The 22957-nt window shown below is 37.1% G+C and overlaps 2 protein-coding genes across 2 annotated transcripts in view; one reads left to right on the top strand and one right to left on the bottom strand.

The window, feature by feature from the left end:
• GTF2B (general transcription factor IIB) overlaps positions 1-10656 on the top strand; it is a 31584-nt gene extending 20928 nt beyond the window's left edge. The window contains exons 4-7 of the mRNA XM_075067781.1: positions 7438-7584; positions 7721-7850; positions 8522-8803; positions 10188-10656. Of these exons, the coding sequence (XP_074923882.1) occupies positions 7438-7584; positions 7721-7850; positions 8522-8803; positions 10188-10321 (693 nt within the window). The 3' untranslated portion in view covers positions 10322-10656. The remainder of the gene's footprint in view (positions 1-7437; positions 7585-7720; positions 7851-8521; positions 8804-10187) is intronic.
• Positions 10657-14281: 3625 nt separating this feature from the next.
• PKN2 (protein kinase N2) overlaps positions 14282-22957 on the bottom strand; it is a 127565-nt gene continuing 118889 nt past the window's right edge. Inside the window, 7 exon segments of the mRNA XM_032791123.2 lie at positions 14282-16751; positions 16832-16912; positions 19644-19751; positions 21535-21593; positions 21596-21650; positions 21652-21678; positions 21680-21687. Of these exon segments, the coding sequence (XP_032647014.1) occupies positions 16548-16751; positions 16832-16912; positions 19644-19751; positions 21535-21593; positions 21596-21650; positions 21652-21678; positions 21680-21687 (542 nt within the window). The 3' untranslated portion in view covers positions 14282-16547.

Raw genomic sequence — 22957 nt, 5'->3', positions numbered from 1 at the left:
ACAAAGTAATCATTTTTCCTGCCTTTAGAAGGCAGTTGTTCTTGGACATCTCGAGCCATGTTGTTAATCAGACATGCATTGTTTGACAAAGGTGCTGTTTTCAATTTGGTGTTCCTTTTAACTTCGGAAACCATCTGTACTGGGCAGGAATGATAAGATTTTTCACAATGGCCTTATGCTTATGTAAATTGTAGAGACATGGGGGTGGGGATTCATGCAGGGAGTATGCATTGACATTGCCAATTTGAGAGAAATTTTTCTTGAAGTGAGGGTGGGAATCCTTAAGGTGTGTTTTGTTTTTGTGTTTTTCCTCCCCCCTTCAGGCATGGATTTTTTTTTTTTTTTTTTTCTGATTCTGGCACACCCTACGTAGAGGAAGTATGTACCCGTATCTCTGTGTGAGGCACACTCCTGTCTCCACTTACAGCACCTACAGCTTGAAGGCGGACTTGGAGCCTAAGGTAGAAGCATTGGGGAGGATTGTAGGTAATATGTGTTATTAGTCCTCGAGTATTCATTTAGGAAGATGACATGTATGGCAATGTGATGCATCTGAATGCCTTGATATGGAGAATTTGCTACATCGCCACACCAAATAACACTAAGCAAGGTCTGTTAACTTCTGACTATTGCTTTTTTGTTACCTGTTGTGTGTTCCCATTCTAGCTAAAATGCTAGTGCCCCTAGGCATGCTTACGAAGGCCTAGGTTTAACAATGCTTTATTAGCAGAAGTGCTAGCAAATTGTGCTAGTCTACAATTAACCAGTGGGGTGTCGAACTTCAACAGTAAGGTTGTTATTTAAAGAAACAAATGGTTTATGTAATCCATAATTTCTTTAGATAGAAAAATTTTTGCAAGTGTCCTGATAACCCTTCTCCGCAAATCTTCTGATTTTCATAAGAATTGAGATTCACGGGTTAGAGTATTATGGATAGTTATAGATATTACACATGCAGTTTTGGAAAGGCTGTTTTGATTTTGAAAGATTTTCACTTGTGTTTATGTAATTGTTCCAACTAAAAGTTTTGAAATTAGAAATGTTTTATAAACTGAGAAAATTGGCTTCTTGAAATATTAAGTATGAAATAGAATTCAAGCTTTTTCACAATAATAGTATACTTTTTCAGAGGCAACAGTGATGCAGCAAGTTTTTGATGAATTTGAAATTCAAAGTATCAGGAATCGCTGAGACTATGAGCCAGCTCCTGAATCGAGCAATGATGAATGCTTTATAGAGAAAGAAATTTCACTAACATGGCAGACAAGAATCACCCTTCCCAGAATATAGTTGTAAGTTCATATCTACCTTCCTTAAACTAGTCTCTGGCAATTGACTTAAGTTAGCATAAATATAATAAGCACAATGAATTTTTTGATATTGCTGCTAATTTAAATGGCCTAGAGTTAATTAAATTTTAGTCTTCTTGGCTTTAAAGGATGGTCGAAACAACATAACTTATTCAAGCAAGTGTATGAGCAGAAAGAGCCTGAAGGGGAGAAGTAATTGATTGCCATCTTGGCTTCTGCTTGTCTCTAATATAGCCTGTAGACAAGAGGGTTTCCTAGAACAATTAAAGGTAAGTTTTTCAGTTGTACAAATTGAAGATATTTATTTTAATTTGATTAAGATTTAGCTAGTAGTGGTTATAGCGAGTATGTTGGTAATATCCAGGAAATGGAACTATAGTGAATGTTAATTATCACCCAACAAGGGCTACAGGTTGATTTGACTTCTCTTAATTACTTTGAATAGTCTACTAATTAGGCTTTCCTACATGCAGCCCATTACTTCAAATGGACTATTGGGCTTTAAAGCTATCTTAGAAGTTATTGCATTAAGGATATTCCTGAGTTACTATTTCTAAATTTATTCAGAAATGATATTTGAAATACCATAGTAGTATCTAAAAGGTGTTGCCTGATGATCGGAGCATTGTAGGGATTGTTCCATCTAAATTTGAACTAACAGCTTCATGATTGAATGGAAACACATTTTTTGTGCCATGTTATTCCTCTCAAAGATAGTCCAATTCAATGGTCATTGCAGAACAGTTAGCAGTGGATTTGTATGATTTGAAAATTTGCCTAATTTAACGTTAATACTTCTACCACCTTGTAAAATTCTTAAATGTTTATGGTGGTGCCTGCTTTCTGTGACATTCTTTTATAGAGAGGGGCTGAAAAATACAACCTATTGAGAAATTTACTTGCTTGAATTGGGAAACCAGACATAGCTAAGTCTACCTTTTAATTCTTTTTGTTTAGAAATATGTGCAGTGTCCAGGATTCAAAAAAAGAAAAGGTCGGTGTTTTAAGCTTATTTTGAAGGCTCTGGAAACCAAGTGTGGATTTGATCACAAACTGGTGATTTTTATGTCAAGATTTTGTTCAAATCTGGGTCTTCCTAAACAAGTACAGATGGCAGCGACACACATAGCACGTAAAGCATTGCTGTGGAGTTAGACTTTGGTTCCTGGGAGGATGTCCGATTTCTGTAGCAGCTGCAGCTATTTATATGGCATCACAAGCCTCAGCAGAGAAAAGGACTCAGAAAGGTAAAATCTTCACACTCCATCTTTCCTACATATTTTCTGTTGAAATAATGGATAAACTTAGTTTTAAGGCAAAAAAAAAAATCTCATTGAAGTCTAAAGAACATCATAAGCCACCAGTTTGTGGGTGGACAATGAGACCACAACTACTAGCATTTTTTCTCATGAAGTTTTGAAATGTAAAAAGTTAAGGAGCACCATTTAGCTGTGGGCTCCACAAATTGACTTAGTTTGTGTGGTTTAATTTAAACAGTCCGATTACTAAATTATATGCTAAGTTTGAGTGTACAGCTACTGTGTGTTTGCCCAACCAAGCATTTGTACACTTTCTGCTTTTCTGAAATACTCAGAATGTAAACGTGGTGGGAGCATTCCTATTGTAATTATAAACCACTCTGGCGCCTGGGCTGGGCTGGACATTGCATCTTGGCTATGCCATTTCCCTCCCACCTCAAATCATCTGTGTTCAGAACAGCAAGGGAGGATGGCTCTAGGCTAAAATGGTTTTTGCACAGAGCAGTCCAATAAAGTAGCCTTAGTGGAACCAGAATTTGGTCTTTGGTATGCACTGTTTCCTGTGAACAGGGCACAGTGAAGTTGTAAGAATGTGAAGTTTGTGGTTTAATGAATATTCCCAATTTACAATTAGCCTGATAAAACTGGAGTTGGGAGTGCTAATGCATTGTGGAATCTAATTCAGAACTATAAAGAATTGACAATTCTCAAAATTGAAATGAGGAGTTTGGTCTGAGGCTAGTTTTCTAGTGGACAAGAGCTTCTCTTGTGGTAAAGAATCTGTCGGCTTCTAACAGCTGTAACTTGGCTTTGTCCTTTCCCCAGAACTATTGCAGACATGAGAGGTGGATGAAATCTTTGCATCAGCTCTGCAATATTTTCTGTATCTACCACTGCCTACACTTCAGTTCTGTGCTCTGCCTTTCTCTCCTAACTCGTGTGGTCTTCATACTAGAATTCAGCTTGTGTATGTGAAAGATAGGCAAGTAGAAATGACATTCCTCTGCACTCCCCCATGATTGTCAAACAATTCCACAGGCCTTCATTCACTTCATGATCAAGTTCAAAAATTACCATCCTTAGTTTAATTCATACATGACCTAGTTCCTGTGTACCTCAAACGGTTTCCTTCCCTTACTTCCTCTGCTTGTCCTAACACTAGCTACTTCTATTAATTTCCTCTGTTGGTGAGTGATTTCTCCTATCTCTTCATTAGATTAATGGCAGATCTTAGCCAAAAACAAAAGTATTTTCTTCCTTACCTTTACATCCTAGTTGGTTCTGATTAAATGCAAAACTCAAGAACTTAACAAATGGTGTTTGAGTAAACAACGCAAGAGAAAATGGTTAATCGATGCTTAATTTGCTTCTATTCATTTCCCTAGAAATAGGAGATATTGCTGGTGTTGCTGATGTTACAATCCGACAATCTTATAGACTTATCTATCCACGAGCTCCAGATCTCTTCCAGCAGACTTCAAATTTGACACCCTGTGGACAAACTACCGCAGCTGTGAAATTGCTAAGGTTACATTTAATTTCTAAAGAACATTTTGATTTTTGCCTGTAATAAAGGATGTGTATATAAAGTGTTGCTACTGAGCCTTTGTATTGTGGAACTAGAGGAGGCTTTGAAAATCAAAACTGCTGGGGAACACAGCACACATTCCAAGGGTAAACAAAATAATTGTGTGGCATTTTGTATGTATATATTAGTGGAAGTAAATATTTAATGACTGTTGTATCCGATGAACAAGTTAAATTTCATATTATACTTTAGAGGATTTCTTTTGTAGGGAATCTAGTAAAATGGATATTTTGGAAAACAATTGAAATTATGTGTAATTCCCAAATAAACTTTTCCAAAACGTTTACTGGCTTGCATATTTCACTATAGTATAATATTGGAACTTAATCTGGCAGATTTTTAAACTGCTAATATGGGTCCTATCAAAGGATACTTTCACACCTCACTTTCTTGGCAACTTTAATATCTAGTGTACTTTTTATAGTTGTTGTTAACTGCAATTTACAGTTAGGGTAAATTAACCCAGAGTGCAAACAGTTGCCCAAAAGCAGCTTGAATATTTGCACAACTGCTGCTGAAGGTTTCTGAACTTGTTATGAGAAGATTAGTCATTTGTTGGCACAGCCTCCTTGATTCTCACTGAGGTCTCAACCCTGTTTCTGTGAATTTCACTTAACTCTGAAGCAACTAAAAACAAAGACTGACTGACTTATTGAATTCTTGGGAACTTTGACATCTGGTCTTCTACAAAAGATGATCAGGTATGTCAAATACTGATACTGTCCTGTCACTTTAAATCTATAGTCACAACTAAGCTTTTAGCACTTAGTATTGAAATGATAGTCCAGTGTGCTGAGGAGTTAAGTTAGAAGTTTTCCCCCGTCCCCCAAACTAATTGCTTCCAAACCGGATGCCTCTTGACAGTGTCCCTTTGTGTTCAAAGCAACAAATGTACTTCTGGTTTCTGAAACTCATTTTGCATCACAGGTGCAAGATTTACTTTAATTATCAAAATGAACAGCTGAGGAGGTCAGGCTGCTACACATCTGGTCCTAATCCCATCCAAGGAAGGCTCTGTGCCCACTGCTAATGTTAATTGTCAATAGTGCTGACTGTTTTCTTGCTGCTTCAATTTTAATCCCTTTCTCTCACGGAAAACTATTGAAATATGGCAGCTCTAAGGGCGTTTTTTTTCAGGCCCTTGAAGTCCTAACTACATGTGATCATTGACGTTCCCCATTGCATAGGAGTTAAAAGGTAGTATCCCCCGATTTCCACCCACTTAAAGCTGGATAAGTTGTATTTAAGCTTGCATAAATTTTCCCTTGTAGACTGGCAATAAGCTGATATATATGGCGGCAACGTAAATGCTTCAAGTTCTAAGCAAGCAGCTACCACAGATTGGTTTTGATCAATAATTATGAATTGATTTAGCATTTGACTTCATATTTCCCCCTTTTGTGGGAGCCATCATTAGAACAACTGTTACCATCCTAATCATAAAAACTTCATCTTTCCAGTCTACCATTAAGCCAAAAAATGCTGCAGCACATCGATCAGGCATTAGTTGTCGAGGCTGAGCACTGCCTTGGGTTTAGCAATTGTAATGGGCACATCCAGTAATTCATTCCACAATATGGCTTGTGCTCATTGTACAAAATAGTCTAGGCATGCTTACGAAGGCCTAGGTTTAACAATGCTTTATTAGCAGAATGCTAGCAAATTGTGCTAGTCTACAATTAACAGTGGGGTGTCGAACTTCAACAGTAAGGTTGTTAAAGAAACAATGGTTATGTAATCCATATTTCTTTAGATAGAAAAATTTTTGCAAGTGTCCTGATAACCCTTCTCCCAAAATCTTCTGATTTTCCATAAGAATTGAGATTCACGGTAAAGGATGGTAGTATAGATATTACACATGCAGTTTGGAAGGCTGTTTTGATTTTGAGATTTTACTTTGTTTATGTAATTGTTCAACTAAAGTCAAGATGTAAAACCTCCCCTTCCATACACAGCAAAAGCACGTGGGGGGGGGAGAGGAGAGGGAGGTTATTCCAAACAAAAGCCTTTTTACTAGTCTGAAACAGATTAAGGTAATGCTTAGTGCTATCACTCATTTCCCCAATGTTTAATGTTTTTCTAGCCTGTGAGAAGCTAAATAGAGGTGCTATAGAAGAGATTTTCTGAAGGTAAGAAGTACTTAACATACGGAAGATAGCAACACTGGTAACTGGATGGGAAGTTTAACAGGTTCCTTCCCTCTTATAGGCAAGATGCTGCCTTTAGAAGAGCTGTCCAGGGGAAACTCTTTGGGAGAAAGATCATGCAAGGGTTTAACGCAATTCTTACAAACCATTCAAGGTTGAAGCCAGTCCACCACTGAAGGAGAAGAAGCAGATAAATGTTTTTTTCTAGGCCTTACAGCCTTTGATACCTCAGTTCTACTACAGGAATAAATAAGGGTTAGGTGTAGAATATTTTCATCCCACTTCACCCTGATAGTGCTTTATAAGCTCAAGATATATATATATTTGGAGCTTACTTCCACTGAAATAATTAACTCACCTAGATAAACTTTCAAAGAGTATTCTTAATGTGACATACGTAGACCACCACATTAAGAGCCACTGGTCTAAACAGCAACACAAACTTTTCCCCATGGACCACTTTATCTAATGATACAAACAATTGAAAAGTTTAAGTACTATATAAAAAACCTTATGTTTGTTCTACAAATACACAATTTTAATCACCTTTCTAATGTAATGGATGTGCCATCTCTCCCCAGCAGCTACATTTGTAAATTCCACTCAACTTCTATTTTCCCTAATGCCACCACCTCACCTTACCATGTGTCTTCTCCAGGGCCAGGCATCTGATTAGTGGAGCTGTGCAGGGGGGGCTCCACTAAATTAGGTGGATGGCTCTTCATTCACTCATGTGCTGCTACCCAGGCACACATCTTTACAGGGAACTATTCATAAACCACCAGTAGTCCATGAGCTCCATTCAGGCGATCTGCAGACCACAGTTTAAGAATCTCTGGTTTAGACTAAACTTTTAGGCCAAGGCTTTAAGTAGTGGTACCCTAATAATTCAGAATGCAATGCTTTTGCTGGTCAGTGTACATGTAATTACAATTACACCATTTTTTCCTATACCAGCTGTGGGAAACCTATTAGACACAGGGGAGCATCACAAGGCTTTTGTAACATACTTCCACCAGAAATTGTAAGGTTAAGTTTTGAATTAGAATGTTATAAACATGGAAAATTGCTTCTTGAAATATTAAGTATGGAATAGAATTCAAGCTTTTTAACAATAAATTATACTTTTTCAGGGCACAGGTGCAGCAAGTTTTGATGAATTTGGAAATTCAAAGTATCAGAATCGCAGGACTATGAGCAGCTCTGATCGAGCAATGATGAATGCTTTTAGAGAAATTACTAACATGGCAGACAGAATCAACCTTCCCAGAAATATAGTTGTAAGTTCATATCTACCTTCCTTAAACTGTTCTGGCATTGACTTAGTTAGCATAATATAATAAGCACATGAATTTTTGATATTGCTGCTAATTAAATGGCCTAGAGTTAATTAAATTTAGTCTTCTTGCTTTAAAGGATCGAACAAATAACTTATTCAAGCAAGTGTATGAGCAGAAGAGCCTGAAGGGGAGAAGTAATGATGCCATTGCTTCTGCTTGTCTCTATATAGCCTGTAGACAAGAGGGTGTTCCTAGAACATTTAAAGGTAAGTTTTCAGTTGTACAAATTGAAGATATTTATTTTATTTGATAAGTTTAGCTAGTAGTATAGCAGTATGTTGGTAATATCCAGAAATGGGACTATAGTGAATGTTAATTTCACCAACAGGCTACAGTTGATTTGACTCTCTTAATTACTTGAATAGTACTACTAATTAGGCTTTTCCTACATGCAGCCCATTACTTCAAATGGACTATTGGGCTTAAAGCTATCTTAGAAGTTAATTGCATTAAGGATATTCCTGAGTTACTATTCTAAAATTTATTCAGATTGATATTTGAATACCAATAGTAGTATCTAAAAGGTGTTGCCTGATGATCGGAGCATTGTAGGGATTGTTCCATCTAAATTTGAACTAACAGCTTCATGATTGAATGGAACACATTTTTTGTGCATGTTATTCCTCTCAAAGATAGTCAAATTCAATGGTCATTTGCAGAACAGTTAGCAGTGGATTTGTATGATTTGAAAATTTGCCTAATTTAACGTTAATACTTCTACCACCTTGTAAAATTCTTAAATGTTTATGGTGGTGGCCTGCTTTCTGTGACATTCTTTTATAGAGAGGGGCTGAAAAATACAACCTATTGAGAAATTTACTTGCTTGAATTGGAAACCAGACATAGCTAAGTCTACCTTTTAATTCTTTTTGTTTAGAAATATGTGCAGTGTCCAGGATTTCAAAAAAAGAAATAGGTCGGTGTTTTAAGCTTATTTTGAAGGCTCTGGAAACCAGTGTGGATTTGATCACAACTGGTGATTTTATGTCAAGATTTTGTTCAAATCTGGGTCTTCCTAAACAAGTACAGATGGCAGCGACACACATAGCACGTAAAGCTGTGGAGTTAGACTTGGTTCCTGGGAGGAGTCCGATTTCTGTAGCAGCTGCAGCTATTTATATGGCATCACAAGCCTCAGCAGAGAAAAGGACTCAGAAAGGTAAAATCTTCACACTCCATCTTTCCTACATATTTTCTGTTGAAATAATGGATAAACTTAGTTTTAAGGCAAAAAAAAAAATCTCATTGAAGTCTACAAGAACATCATAAGCCACCAGTTTGTGGGTGGACAATGAGACCACAACTACTAGCATTTTTCTCATGAAGTTTGAAATGTAAAAGTTAAGCACCATTTAGCTGTGCTCCACAAATTGACTTAGTTTGTGTGGTTTAATTTAAACAGTCCGATTACTAAATTATGCTAGTTTGAGTGTACAGCTACTGTGTGTTTGCCCAACCAAGCATTTGTACACTTTCTGCTTTTCTGAAATACTCAGAATGTAAACGTGGTGGTGAGCATTCCTATTGTAATTATAAACCACTCTGGCGCCTGGGCTGGGCTGGACATTGCATCTTGGCTATGCCATTTCCCTCCCACCTCAAATCATCTGTGTTCAGAACAGCAAGGGAGGATGGCTCTAGGCTAAAATGGTTTTGCACAGAGCAGTCCAATAAAGTAGCCTTAGTGGAACCAGAATTTGGTCTTTGGTATGCACTGTTTCCTGTGAACAGGGCACAGTGAAGTTGTAAGAATGTGAAGTTTGTGGTTTATGAATATTCCCAATTTACAATTAGCCTGATAAAACTGGAGTTGGGAGTGCTAATGCATTGTGGAATCTAATTCAGAACTATAAAGAATTGACAATTCTCAAAATTGAAATGAGGAGTTGGTCTGAGGCTAGTTTCTAGTGGACAAGAGCTTCTCTTGGGTAAAGAAATCTGTCGGCTTCTAACAGCTGTAACCTTGGCTTTGTCCTTTCCCCAGAACTATTGCAGACATGAGAGGTGGGATGAAATCTTTCATCAGCTCTGCAATATTTTCTGTATCTACCACTGCCTACACTTCAGTTCTGTGCTCTGCCTTTCTCTCCTAACTCGTGTGGTCTTCATACTAGAATTCAGCTTGTGTATGTGAAAGATAGGCAAGTAGAAATGACATTCCTCTGCACTCCCCCATGATTGTCAAACAATTCCACAGGCCTTCATTCACTTCATGATCAAGTTCAAAATTACCATCCTTATTTAATTCATACATGACCTAGTTCCTGTGTACCTCAAACGGTTTCCTTCCCTTACTTCCTCTGCTTGTCCTAACACTAGCTACTTCTATAATTTCCTCTGTTGGTGAGTGATTTCTCCTATCTCTTCATTTAGATTAATGGCAGATCTTAGCCAAAAAACAAAAGTATTTTCTTCCTTACCTTTACATCTAGTTGGTTCTGATTAAATGCAAAACTCAAGAACTTAACAAAATGGTGTTTGAGTAAACAACGCAAGAGAAAATGGTTAATCGATGCTTAATTTGCTTCTATTCATTTCCCTAGAAATAGGAGATATTGCTGGTGTTGCTGATGTTACAATCCGACAATCTTATAGACTTATCTATCCACGAGCTCCAGATCTCTTCCCAGCAGACTTCAAATTTGACACCCCTGTGGACAAACTACCGCAGCTGTGAAATTGCTAAGGTTACATTTAATTTCTAAAGAACATTTTGATTTTTGCCTGTAATAAAGGATGTGTATATAAAAGTGTTGCTACTGAGCCTTTGTATTGTGGAACTAGAGGAGGCTTTGAAAATCAAACTGCTGGAACACAGCACACATTCCAAGGGTAAACAAAATAATTGTGTGGCATTTTGTATGTATATATTAGTGGAAGTAAATATTTAATGACTGTTGGAACAAGTTAAATTTCATATTATACTTTAGATTTCTTTTGTAGGGAATCTAGTAAAATGTATTTTGGAAAACAATTGAAATTATGTAATTCCCAAATAAACTTTTCCAAAACGTTTACTGGCTTGCATATTTCACTAGTATAATATTGAACTTAATCTGGCAGATTTTAATGCTAATATGGGTCCTATCAAGGATACTTTCACATCACTTTCTTGGCAACTTTTAATATCTAGTGTACTTTTTATAGTTGTTGTTAACTGCAATTTACAGTAGGGTAAATTTAACCCAGAGTGCAAACAGTTGCCCAAAAGCAGCTTGAATATTTGCACAACTGCTGCTGAAGGTTTCTGAACTTGTTATGAGAAGATTAGTCATTTGTTGGCACAGCCTCCTTGATTCTCACTGAGGTCTCACCCTGTTTCTGTGAATTTCACTTAACTCTGAAGCAACTAAAAAACAAAGACTGACTGACTTATTTGAATTCTTGGGAACTTTGACATCTGGTCTTCTACAAAAGATGATCAGGTATGTCAAATACTGATACTGTCCTGTCACTTTAATCTATAGTCACAACTAAGCTTTTAGCACTTAGTATTTGAAATGATAGTCCAGGTGCTGAGGAGTTAAGTTAGAAGTTTTCCCCTCCCCCAAACTAATTGCTTCCAAAACCGGATGCCTCTTGACAGTGTCCCTTTGTGTTCAAAGCAACAAATGTACTTCTGGTTTCTGAACTCATTTTGCATCACAGGTGCAAGATTTACTTTAATTATCAAAATGAACAGCTGAGGAGGTCAGGCTGCTACACATCTGGTCCTAATCCATCCAAGGAAGGGCTCTGTGCCCACTGCTAATGTTAATTGTCAATAGTGCTGACTGTTTTCTTGCTGCTTCAATTTTAATCCCTTTCTCTCACGGAAAACTATTGAAATATGGCAGCTCTAAGGTTTTTTTCAGGCCCTTGAAGTCCTAACTACATGTGATCATTGACGTTCCCATTGCATAGGAGTAAAAGGTAGTATCCCCCGATTTCCACCCACTTAAGCTGGATAAGTTGTATTTAAGCTTCATAAATTTTCCCTTGACTGGCAATAAGCTGATATTACTGCCCTAGACTGTTAGTTCCATTGCCTGTGAGGTAAAACAGGGCCTTTCACTGTACTGAATAGTTAACACAAGTCAACCTGTTAAAAACCTTAAGTTAACCTTACCATGTATTGTGCTTGAGCTGAAATGTTTTGAGTTGATTTTTCTAAAAACCTTAAGGACTGAAGGTAATGTATGTATGTCCCCTCAAACATTTTCAAGTTGAAAGTACTGTATAGTATAGTATGTAACCTTCAAAGGTAATGCAGAGAACTCTAGTTTGACTTAAACATTTTACATAAATTTTGGGAATAAGGGAGATGTCATCCTGCCTGCCCCTCCAGTACAGACAGGGTGTGGTAAACTGAGCCTAGAGAGAAGAGTAGGAGCTGGTAGTGAGGCAACTCCTCTGTCCACTTACAGCACAGTTTGAAGGGGACTGAGCTAAGGTAGAAGCATGGGAGGCTTGTAGTAAAGTGTATTATTCCTCTACAAGGAAGAGGACAAGTGGCAGGATTCATCTGAAGCCTTAATGTGAATGTTGCTCTCGAATAAATATACCTGAAGCAAGTGGTTCTGTTAACTTCGTACTATTGCTTTTTGTTAACCTGTTGTGTGTTCCCATTTAGCTAAAAAGCTAGTGCCAAGATGTAAAACCTCCCCTTCCATACACAGCAAAAGCACGTGGGGGGGGGGAGAGGAGAGGGAGGTTATTCCAAACAAAAACCTTCTTTACTAGTCTGAAACAGATTAAGGTAATGCTTAGTGCTATCACTCATTTTCCCCAATTTTAATGTTTTCTAGCCTGTGAGAAGCTAAAAAGAGGTGCTATAGAAGAGATTTTCTGAAGTAAGAAGTACTTAACATACGGAAGATAGCAACACTGGTAATGGATGAGGAAGTTTAACAGGTTCCTTCCTCTTTAGGCAAGATGCTGCCTTTAGAAGAGCTGTCCAGGGGAAACTCTTTGGGAGAAAAGATCATGCAAGGTTTAACGCAATTCTTACAAACCATTCAAGTTGAAGCCAGTCCACCCACTGAAGGAGAAGAAGCAGATAAATGTTTTTTCTAGGCCTACAGCCTTGATACTCAGTTCTACTACAGGAATAATAAGGGTTAGGTGTAGAATATTTCATCCACTTCACCCTGAAGTTGCTTATTAAGCTCAAGATATAATATATTTGGAGACTTACTTCCACTGAAATAATTAACTCACCTAGATAAACTTTCAAAGAGTATTCTTAATGTGACATACGTAGACCACACATTAAGAGCCACTGGTCTAAACAGCAACACAAACTTTTCCCCATGGACCACTTTATCTAATGATACAAACAATTGAAAAAGTTTAAGTACTATATAAAAAAACCTTATGTTTTGTTCTACAAATACACAATTTTAATCACCTTTCTAATGTAATGGATGTGCCATCTCTCCCCAGCAGCTACATTTGTAAATTCCACTCAACTTCTATTTTCCCTAATGCCACCACCTCACCTTACCATGTGTCTTCTCCAGGGCCAGGCATCTGATTAGTGGAGCTGTGCAGGGGGCTCCACTAAATTAGGTGGATGGCTCTTCATTCACTCATGTGCTGCTACCCAGGCACACATCTTTACAGGGAACTATTCATAAACCACAGTAGTCCATGAGCTCCATTCAGGCGATTCTGCAGACCACAGTTTAAGAATCTCTGGTTTAGACTAAACTTTTAGGCCAAGGCTTAAGTAGTGGTACCCTAATAATTCAGAATGCAATGCTTTTGCTGGTCAGTGTACATGTATTACAATTACACCATTTTTTCCTATACCAGCTGTGGGAAACCTATTAGACACAGGGAGCATCACAAGGCTTTGTAACATACTCCACCAGAAATTGAAGGTTAACATGCTACACTGAACTAAGTGGGGACAGTTGATTTCATTTTCTGGAGTGAATGATGCTAAAGAATGGTCCCAGGTGTTTTATAGGAGGTGGTGTTGGTAAAGATATTTAAAATAAACCTGTAAAGGAACATGATCTCTCTAATCATCAGGATAATCTCCTACTCTGGTCTCCTTTGGGTGCTCTCGGGAAAGGAGGGGCTTTTTTGGTTCAGCATGTAACCCATGGTCCAGCTTATAGAGGCACCTGTTTAGGAACTCCTGAAGGGGCAGGCTTCTTGTACCACACCACCAGTGACCTGGACATTTAGATTTAAAGTAGCTTATAGACACCTATAGCAGCACATGAGCAATGCCTACTGCCTTCATACTAATTAAAACATAAGTGAAAAGTTGCTGCAGTTTATTAAAATGAACAATGGTAAAGTTTGGCTTTGCTCAGGCAGGAATCAGCCATGTATAACACTAGTTCCTATTAATTTAAAAACAAGATCTTTAAATGCTATCATCCCTGTTAACATTAAGCTATTACAAAGGCTGCTTTTACACAGATGGTCATATTAGCCTCCATAGGACTGCATACCACTGTAAAGCAAGCACCAGTTAGCAATAAAGGTTATACCAAAAAGTTTGGAGTTTTTTTTTTTCTCTCTAAGTATCCTCTCCCTTAGGGTGGACAAATATCAAATTCAGAAAGATATCTGTGCGGAAAAAAGTGAAATATGTAAGTCACTACACAGTCAACCAGTAAAATCATATTTGGGACACAAGTTACAAACTACTTAAACTTTAATTTGTGATATTAATGACTGCAAAACACTTAGAATGACATTGTTAAAGGCACATTTCATTTTAATGCATAGTGTACCATTCTAAAATATCCTAATTTCCTTACAAAGTGCTTGAGCAGCCACATACAGATAAAGTATAGCAAAATATATTTACAATCTAGTTTAAAATCTTAATCTGCCTAAAAATAACTTTAAAAAACTACAGAGATAAAATTAGTGCTTTCTTTCAGCTTAACTGTGTGAACATACCCTGCCCTAATTTTTTTTTTTTTTAGTGATTTACTTAGATGAAAAATAATTCTGTACAAGATGTAGTTACAAAAAGGTATTTCCCAGGGTGCTTTTAAAAATTCTAAGCATCCTCTTTTAGACACATTTCTATATATATATTTGGGAGCCCAAAGGGTGAACAGACTGTACCTCAAAAGTGTTTAGTGTTAAATTTAAGTTGTTTCTTTCCCATCTCAAAGATAATCAACATCTTGAAACAAGTTAATTATATTGTTCCCACTTTAAGACCTTCATTTAATAAACTAAAACCATGATTTCTATATTCTGTTAGTTTCCTTTTAGGCAAAAAGGAAGCACAGTGTCTTATACATTATTCAGGTTTATCAACCCATTTTCTCCCATAGGCCTCTTGGTTCAAGACTTCTGATGGTTAGAACACTAAATAACAGTCATTTACTTACAAAAGGTTCACTTTTCACAAGTGACACCTTGGAGTTTCACTACTCCATTCTTTGAAGATCAACATGGTTTGTTTCTCTTATATATTTTATTTGGAATATGTAATTCCACAATCTGCACTCATTTGACTTTGGCTTCTTACAGTCTTTGCAAACAATTTTCTCTCCAGGGACCAGGATGAACCTACAAGAAGCAAGCACATGATCAAATATAAATGTTATTAGTGAGTTAAGGAAAACACTGGAAACTTGGTTTTCCAAGAATGGCTGTTTACCTACAGAACACTGACAGCCAAAAATAGGTTGATGACTGAGCTTAAAGCACACACAGTATCCGGTCTAAACTATTTTTTTAACTTTTGAGGTACAGTTTTTAGTGTTGAGGTTTATAAAATAGACACTTATCAAAAATATTTATACATTCTGTTACAACATATTGCTTTTATCCTCAGTAATTGCCAATCGAAGTTCTGGAATTCAGTGGCTCTAAATGTTAGTCTATTAACAGAGTTCTATGATGTGTTCACATGGCCACTGTGCAAAATTCATGAAGTGGTACAATTAAATTACATGCCTGCACCTAAGAATGCATTACAACTTCCAAATATACATGTTCACAGCATGTATACATTGAAAATCTTTGTTTTCTAAAGATATGATATATAGTAGACAAGATGAACTAGATAGCTAAGTATGGTATGATTAACTTAAGATTTGTCCAATCAGTGGAAGGAGGCTTGGATTTCAAGAGTACAGAAGTGGGGACTTGGGAACACATACACTATTGATAAGACTGAACAGACATTCTTACTACATTCTTCATATCTGCTGAGTCTCTCTCCCCTCTTCCTTTTTAAAGCCATGCTTAAAGGCAAAAACTGTTTGGCAAGTGGCTTTGGTAAACTTTCAGGACCTGTCTTGTTTTTATGGAAGCACTTTTACTGTTCTCACAAAGGCAAGGCATTTAACACATTTTTTTCTAATAAATACCATAGAAAATTTACAAAACAAGGCATCAGTTCTTAATTTCCATTATTTTAAAACTCAAGCTGAAAGTGTGCATAAGTCTAAAATTAAACTTTTGGACATTACAGTAATTTAAAAAAAGACCATTTGCCTTCTCCAGATAAAATCATATTCTCATAAATGTCAATAGCACCCCAAACTTCTATTTTAACATGTCTGAATAAAGTTAAATGGTTATCAATTTAGCTCAATCTGTCCCCACCACACCCCACTTAAGGCATGTATTTTACAATTATCTGCTGTAGAAAAGTAAATTACAGTACAGATCCAAGTGTGTCATGTGAGAGCTTAATGTGGCCTGTATTCACCAACTCAGCTTAAAAACTCTATAGAAACTGCTTTCCAGTGCTCAGATCAAAGTATGACAAGGAGGCCACTCTTCACAAGAGTATTAAAAACAGTACATTAAAGAATCTTCATGTAAATAAAAATCAGAAGCTACAGGTGGCACAGAGAGCAATTGAAGGGCCGGTATTCTTCTGAGAGGCATTCTTGTGAGCCAGTTAGCTATGATTTCACAGTGTCTAGAAATTAACACCAATCAGCAATGTAATCAAAATCTCTGAACGTTTCCTGCTCTTCTTCTGAAAGTATCCGTGGTTCCCGGGGTGGAGTGAGAATAGGTGTTTCTGAGGTAAATTCATCATCGAAATTACTAACGTCTTCTCTTCCTCTAATGGTGGGTACAAAAGGGGGCTTGACTTTCTTAGCCAGCAAAGCATTCCAATCTATTACCTGTAAAACAATCAACTGTTGGTTAGTTTCCTGCCTCGCTGAGAATTAATGTTTTACAAACGACACTAACTTTTACATACCCGGAAGAAGTGATGCTTTTTCACATCCTCAGCATCTTTCTCACCAGCTCCAAGGCGCCGCTCTGGATTTCTTCGTAGCAGCTAACAAAACATTTTGAAGATCTTAGCACTCAAAATTGGGGAAAAAATATATAATAGGTAGCTGATGCTACAGACCAAAGGAGCAAAGAGATTAGATTTACTGGAAAAGCAGCGTTCACAGAAGAGGCAGAGAAACTCTCTAAAACTGTGCTTAAATTTCTTTACAAATTGTAAAATTTACATAAGCTTTCATCTTTTTCCTACCTGGGAGAAAGTGGGTCCTTACAGCATCCATATTTCTCCCCATACCCCATTTCACAGCACTCAGTTTTGTTGGAAAAGGCTGAAAACTGCTTCATGCTATGCCATAGGAGGACATTAGAGGGAAATGTGAGATACTTCCAGTCACTGCAGACCCTAGAAACTAAATTCTGATCTCCATGTAGAAGCATGTTACTCTATAAATGGGCTCATAAGCCAACAATTCTGTGTGTGTGTGTGTTAAGGTTCTAATAAAATAAACCCGAAGAACACTCATCCATGGCCTGAACAGAACGAGTTAAAACTAAAAGGATAACATATCTGACATATCTTTAACAGGCAAGTCCTAACATCAGGTCCTGGGTGATCACATGGGAAAACTCTGCTCCTGCCAGTAAGTGTCTTCCCCAAGTGTCCAGTTTGCAGTGACTACGCTGTAAGGCCCATCTCTTTCACTGGGCTACGGACAGATCAGCAGCATAGAAATAAGAAAAGTTTCAATGGACAGCAATGGCTTGGATAACCCACCATCTAAAAGCAGTATTAGCCACTGAGGTGAAGGAGTGCAGAGGTACTATTTCTATATAATTTCATAAGCTAACCAGTATCTTTTTGTCCATGAAGTCACCACAGCATGAATGAAATGAATGCTAATGGGCACTTTTATGACTTCCTTTGCAACTTTCCATAATAAGTAATTTCATCCACCTTGGACTGGACTTGCAAGACTTCTGTTCCATTCCTTACAACCTGTGTATTGAACAAAAAGGAAGTCCCATTTCCTGGACATGTATTAATGAAGCTAAATGCAAAGTAAGATCACATTTACAAGATGTGAGGGGACTATATCCTAGAAAGAATTGACTCTGAAAAGGACTTAGGGGATCATGGTGGATAACCAACTGAACGTGCGCTCTCCAATGGGATACTGTGACTAAGAAAACTAATGCAACTCTTGGATGTATAAACTGGCCTATAGAATAGTAGTAAGGTGGTGCTATTATCTTTGTATACAGCATTAATGAGACTATTACTGGAATTCTGTGTCTAAGATCTAGTGTTCAGACTTCAGGAAGGATACTGAAAAATTGGAAAAGGTTCAGTAAAGAGCAATAAAAACAATCAGTCTGGTAAACCAACCTTACAGTCTGAGTCTAAACAACCACCATCTTTTTATCTTAACTGCTTGGATGTATTTTATTGCACTAATACTGTAGGAGAAAAGCCAAGCCTCCTGGGGATGTAACTATCTGGTATAGACAATAGGGATGAAGTGAAGTGCCCAGCTTCAGACTGAAAGATCCTGTAACGCAATCTTAAATAGTGCAGTCTTCCTTTACTGCTGTATTGGACTGGAGTTCTCTTCCTCTTAATAAGAGATTATCTAAATGGGGTCAGTTTAAATCTAGTGCATTTGGAAAAGATTTAAATATAGATGTCAATAGTCCTATGACTCTCTACAGTATACTTTATCCAGAAATTGAAACATTTTAAGCATAAGATTTAAAGGAACAAAGCTCTGTAATCACATTTCAAGAGATAACTGACAGGCTTTTTAATCTGCTGTATATAATTTCTTTCTTTCAGTTTTAAGGTTAAATATTTGTTAGCAAAATTATCTTCTGTCCCTCCTAAACAGTGCAATAATTTAGCATCTCAGAAGGAAGATAAATGAAACAACCCAATTCACCAGAGGGGGTGATCTAATGACCTAAGCACTCTGTTTGAAACACAAAATTGCATGCATTGTCTACTCAGGTACGGTCCTGGAATCTGTTTTCTGAGGTTAATTTGAGCAAAATAAAGTTCATTTAGCACATTTTCGGGATGAAAAGTAGTAGTCCTGTCTGTTCTATATGGACATTGCCAATGCAATGGGGTTTTTCTTAAGAATTTGCCCTGATGTGTCTGGCCAAAATTCTGATACTATTGGAAAGCAGACTGTATATTAGTTGAGCAAATGGCTGCACCCTTTAGCCTAAGGTATTTCACTTATGCTGTGTCTATACAATTGTGCACCTTCTCCCATTCTTATGGGAAGAGACTTTAGATGTAGTGTGTGTGGTATTTCCAACCCCTGACAGAACGAAATGTGAAAATCCCAAAGTCTCTTCTTAGCACGGAACACTCATGTGGTAGTACTGAGCTACCCTGTGAGTCTCTGGGAAGGTGTTTTGTTCGTCTGGTTCCTTTTGTATCTAAATGTGGATGGGAAGGATGAGTCTAGAAAAAATTGTGTCAGTGTTAAGAGATTAACAAAAAGTTTAAATAATTACACAAATGTAATGTAAGATGTTTTAATGAATGTAGAGAATGTAAATAATAGTCAAACACTTAAGTTTCATGTTAGACCAAAATGGTGATGCTGATTTTAAAAAGTAAAATTAGTGAAGCAGTTCTGAAACCAATCTGATGAAAACAATGTCAACTGTAATGCAGGCACTTAAATTTCTTAAACTCCCCTCTTCAAGGAAAACAATAATTAGACAACAAAAAAATGAAAATATTTCACTGTTTACTATAATCTTACCCTTCTCATTATAGAGATGGCTTCTGTAGAAAGGAACCGTGGATATCTTACTTCATCATTTACAATACTGTCAAAAACTTCTTCTTCATCATCTCCAGGGAAGGGTGACTATGATAAAGTAGTTAAACAGAAAAAAAAAAAACCTCTCTCTCATTTTTGGAAGCTAAATTTTAAAATCAACTTATGTTTCTAAAGAAACTAAAGCAATTTGTTGCTGCTGCCGTATTTAAGATAAAGCAAAAAGGAGAACAATTGCCTTATTTCCCATTCAGTTGCCAGTTTAGCGTTAGATGTCTCAGTGTGTCAAATTATTTTCCCTCTCCCTGTAGCTTTCTGAAGGGGAAAATACGATAGTAATACTTTTTATAGACCGACAAGGCAGGTCACAAAATACTGTCCCCTTAACCATTTTTTTTTTTTTTAGATGTTTGTTTTTTTAACACACACTTCTAAAATTAGTTTTCCTGTGCACTGAGGCATAAATAATAAACTATCTAATATGGTAGAGCATTTATCAGTACTTGTTTCGGGTAGCTGCCACTCCAAGGTAATGTGGTCATCCCAAATTCGTTGGGATAAAACATTTACCACATCATACCATCCAGCAGTTTTTAAACTGTGGTTTATGGATCATTGGCAGGTCATATGGTGTTGGCGCGCTTCACTTCCATTTGAAGAAACAGACTAGTTAGGGGTGAAGATGAAAAAGGACAGAAGCAGGTTGTGTGATTAACTTTTCTCTAAAAGGACAAAATGCACATGGCATTAAAGACAGCTATTATTAATAAATACTTCTCTATTACTATTTTTCAACTTAAGCAGTTGTATATCACTTCTAAGGAGTTTTTGCAATTAGGGCAGGAGGTGAGGTAATAATCATTTATATATGCTAAGATCTGTGGTGCAGAATTTCTAGGCTACTACAAAGAAAACAAATTAGATAGGACATTCACAAAAAGTATGAAGAGCAAAATGGTGTTGTTGTAACCATGTTATGAGATATAAGGATATAAAAAGAGAGGGTAGGTGAATCTTTTATTGCACCAACTTCTGTTGGGGGAAGGAACAAGCCAGCAACAGAAATTGATCCCAATAAGAGATACTACCACAACTACCTTGTCTCTCAAGAGAAAAACAGTAAGTCAAATGCTAAATAAACATGTCTTGCTGCAAGAGCACATTACAGTTTAAGGTTGAATTCCAACTTCCATTGTAACTTTTTCCCTTCTTCAGAATTTCATGATTTTCTCCCCAAAACTGTTAAGTTGAAATTTTCCATGCTTGCATTGAGGCCAAAGTTGTGGTATATTGTTTTTTGTTTGTTTATCTAATGTTGCTTAAGAAATAAACAAAACAATTTGGTTTACAATCTTTGATGTTTAAAAAAAAGAATCCAATACGTTTTCCATATGTTCTAATCTGAAATTGCATGCTCCAGTGTTAAAAATGGCTGATGCTAGAACTTCAACCTTGTTTTTGTAAGTCTCCCTAATACTCAGTCTAATCTGAAAATAACTGGTTAAGTGGTTTGAAAATTATGAATGAATAAGTATGGTATTCAGCGGTATTACACAGTTTGAAGTCAATGAGCTACACCTGCTGAAGATCTGGCCTATAGCCTATGGTGTTTTCTATTCCTCTGTCCTCTTTTTTAAACAACAAGCAGCAGCTACACATTAAGTTTTCTCATTAAGATACCCCATAAAAACCATACAAAATACAGGTTATGGACCAGGCCTATATGATACAAAAGCTGTAAGCTTAAAAGGTAGGAACATTCTAGAATTCGAGAGACTGAGATATCAAGTTTATTTTGTAATCATGTTCGGTTTTTGTAAGCTTGCTTACCCCATAAGACTTGGATGATGCGTAGCAATATTTTTTGCTACACTTTTCTTTCCTCCCCAACTAGCATCTCATAGATGAGTACACCAAGACCCCTCATCCACAAGCTCTTGTGTAGGATGTTTCTGTCAACACTTCTGGTGCAAGAAATTCTGGAGTGCCAACAGAAGGTGCTTGTTCTATCTCCAAAATCCCATTCCTGAAAATTATGATTTCATAAAGAACAAGCGTATTCTTACTACTCCCAAACAAACAATGCTTCAGTCAGTAAGATTATCCTTCAAAGCAACTATGTAAAAAAAAAAAAAAAAATTGATTGTCGGCTCCATGTTTGTGGCTGATGACTTCAACAAATGAGCTCAGTTTACAAATCTTTCCCATTTGCCAGCTGTGCAAACACCATCTTGGCCCTGTGCATTCAAAGCTGGATTCTCTATGTTTGTAACATAACTACCAGTATGATGATTCTACAAGCCAAATTAGCCCCCTCAGTTACACCTTGGTCATCACATTGAAACAATGCGCGTTGGGGAATGCAACAAAGTGAAACTTTGTAAACAATTTGGTGGCACATGAGAAATAGAACACATTTTGTCATTTGCAGCACTTGCAAACCAAGAACAGGTAACAGAAGGAAAATGTACCACACACTTACTTTTGACACTCAAATAAGCAAAAAGATTAATATGTAACAGTGAGTTAATCCATTGAATAAAGGTTTCATTTTACATAATCGTTTTTCATGGCAGAACTATTTAAATTATTAGGGTTCTTCAACAGATTCTAGCATATGATATCGAAGTCAGAGAAAGTCTTGTACAGAATGGAGTTGAAGGGAATACACAGTATATGAATAAGGCGATATAGCAAATCTGGTTAAAGTTGCAATGAATTATTATTTATTACCACTGTGCCTAGGGCCCTAGTTAAGACCAGGCCCCTATGTTGATAGATGCTGTATGTATAACCAGTGCTGACTAATGGTATTACTGTAGACATCACTATGTATCCATGTGAAGCTGCGATACTAATACTCAGGCCATCAAGGTGGTTGGGACTGTGAAAATGTATGGGGAAAAGTGTACTCCCTCTTTAAGGGCAGGCTAGAAGCCAACAGCCAAGGGATAATTAAATAGGCCCTGCCACTTCCTGGCCTGGGCTATTAAACACACAAGTTGAGGGGAGTTAGAAGCCCAGGCTGGCTGCTGTGGGTGGTGCTTTCTCTCTCAGGTGCCTATAATAAACATAAGCTGACTCAAAGACTTTGGTGTGAACTGTAAATTTTGGAAGCCCTGAATATAGTCCCTGGTGACTGTTCATTGCAATGATTCCTGTCCTGAAACCTGATTAAAAAGTGACATGGGCTGCAATGATTCCTGTCCTGGAACCTGTTAAAAAGTGACATGGCATTTGGTTAACTTATGTTGGCTTCTCCGTGCCTTAGGCTGTTAAAGTGAATCTACTGCTGC

The sequence above is a fragment of the Chelonoidis abingdonii genome, chromosome 7 (genome assembly GCF_003597395.2).
Source record: "Chelonoidis abingdonii isolate Lonesome George chromosome 7, CheloAbing_2.0, whole genome shotgun sequence".
Classification (NCBI taxonomy): domain Eukaryota; kingdom Metazoa; phylum Chordata; order Testudines; family Testudinidae; genus Chelonoidis; species Chelonoidis abingdonii.
Note: the sequence above shows the minus strand (reverse complement) of the source record. Positions and strands in the feature narration are given on the sequence as shown.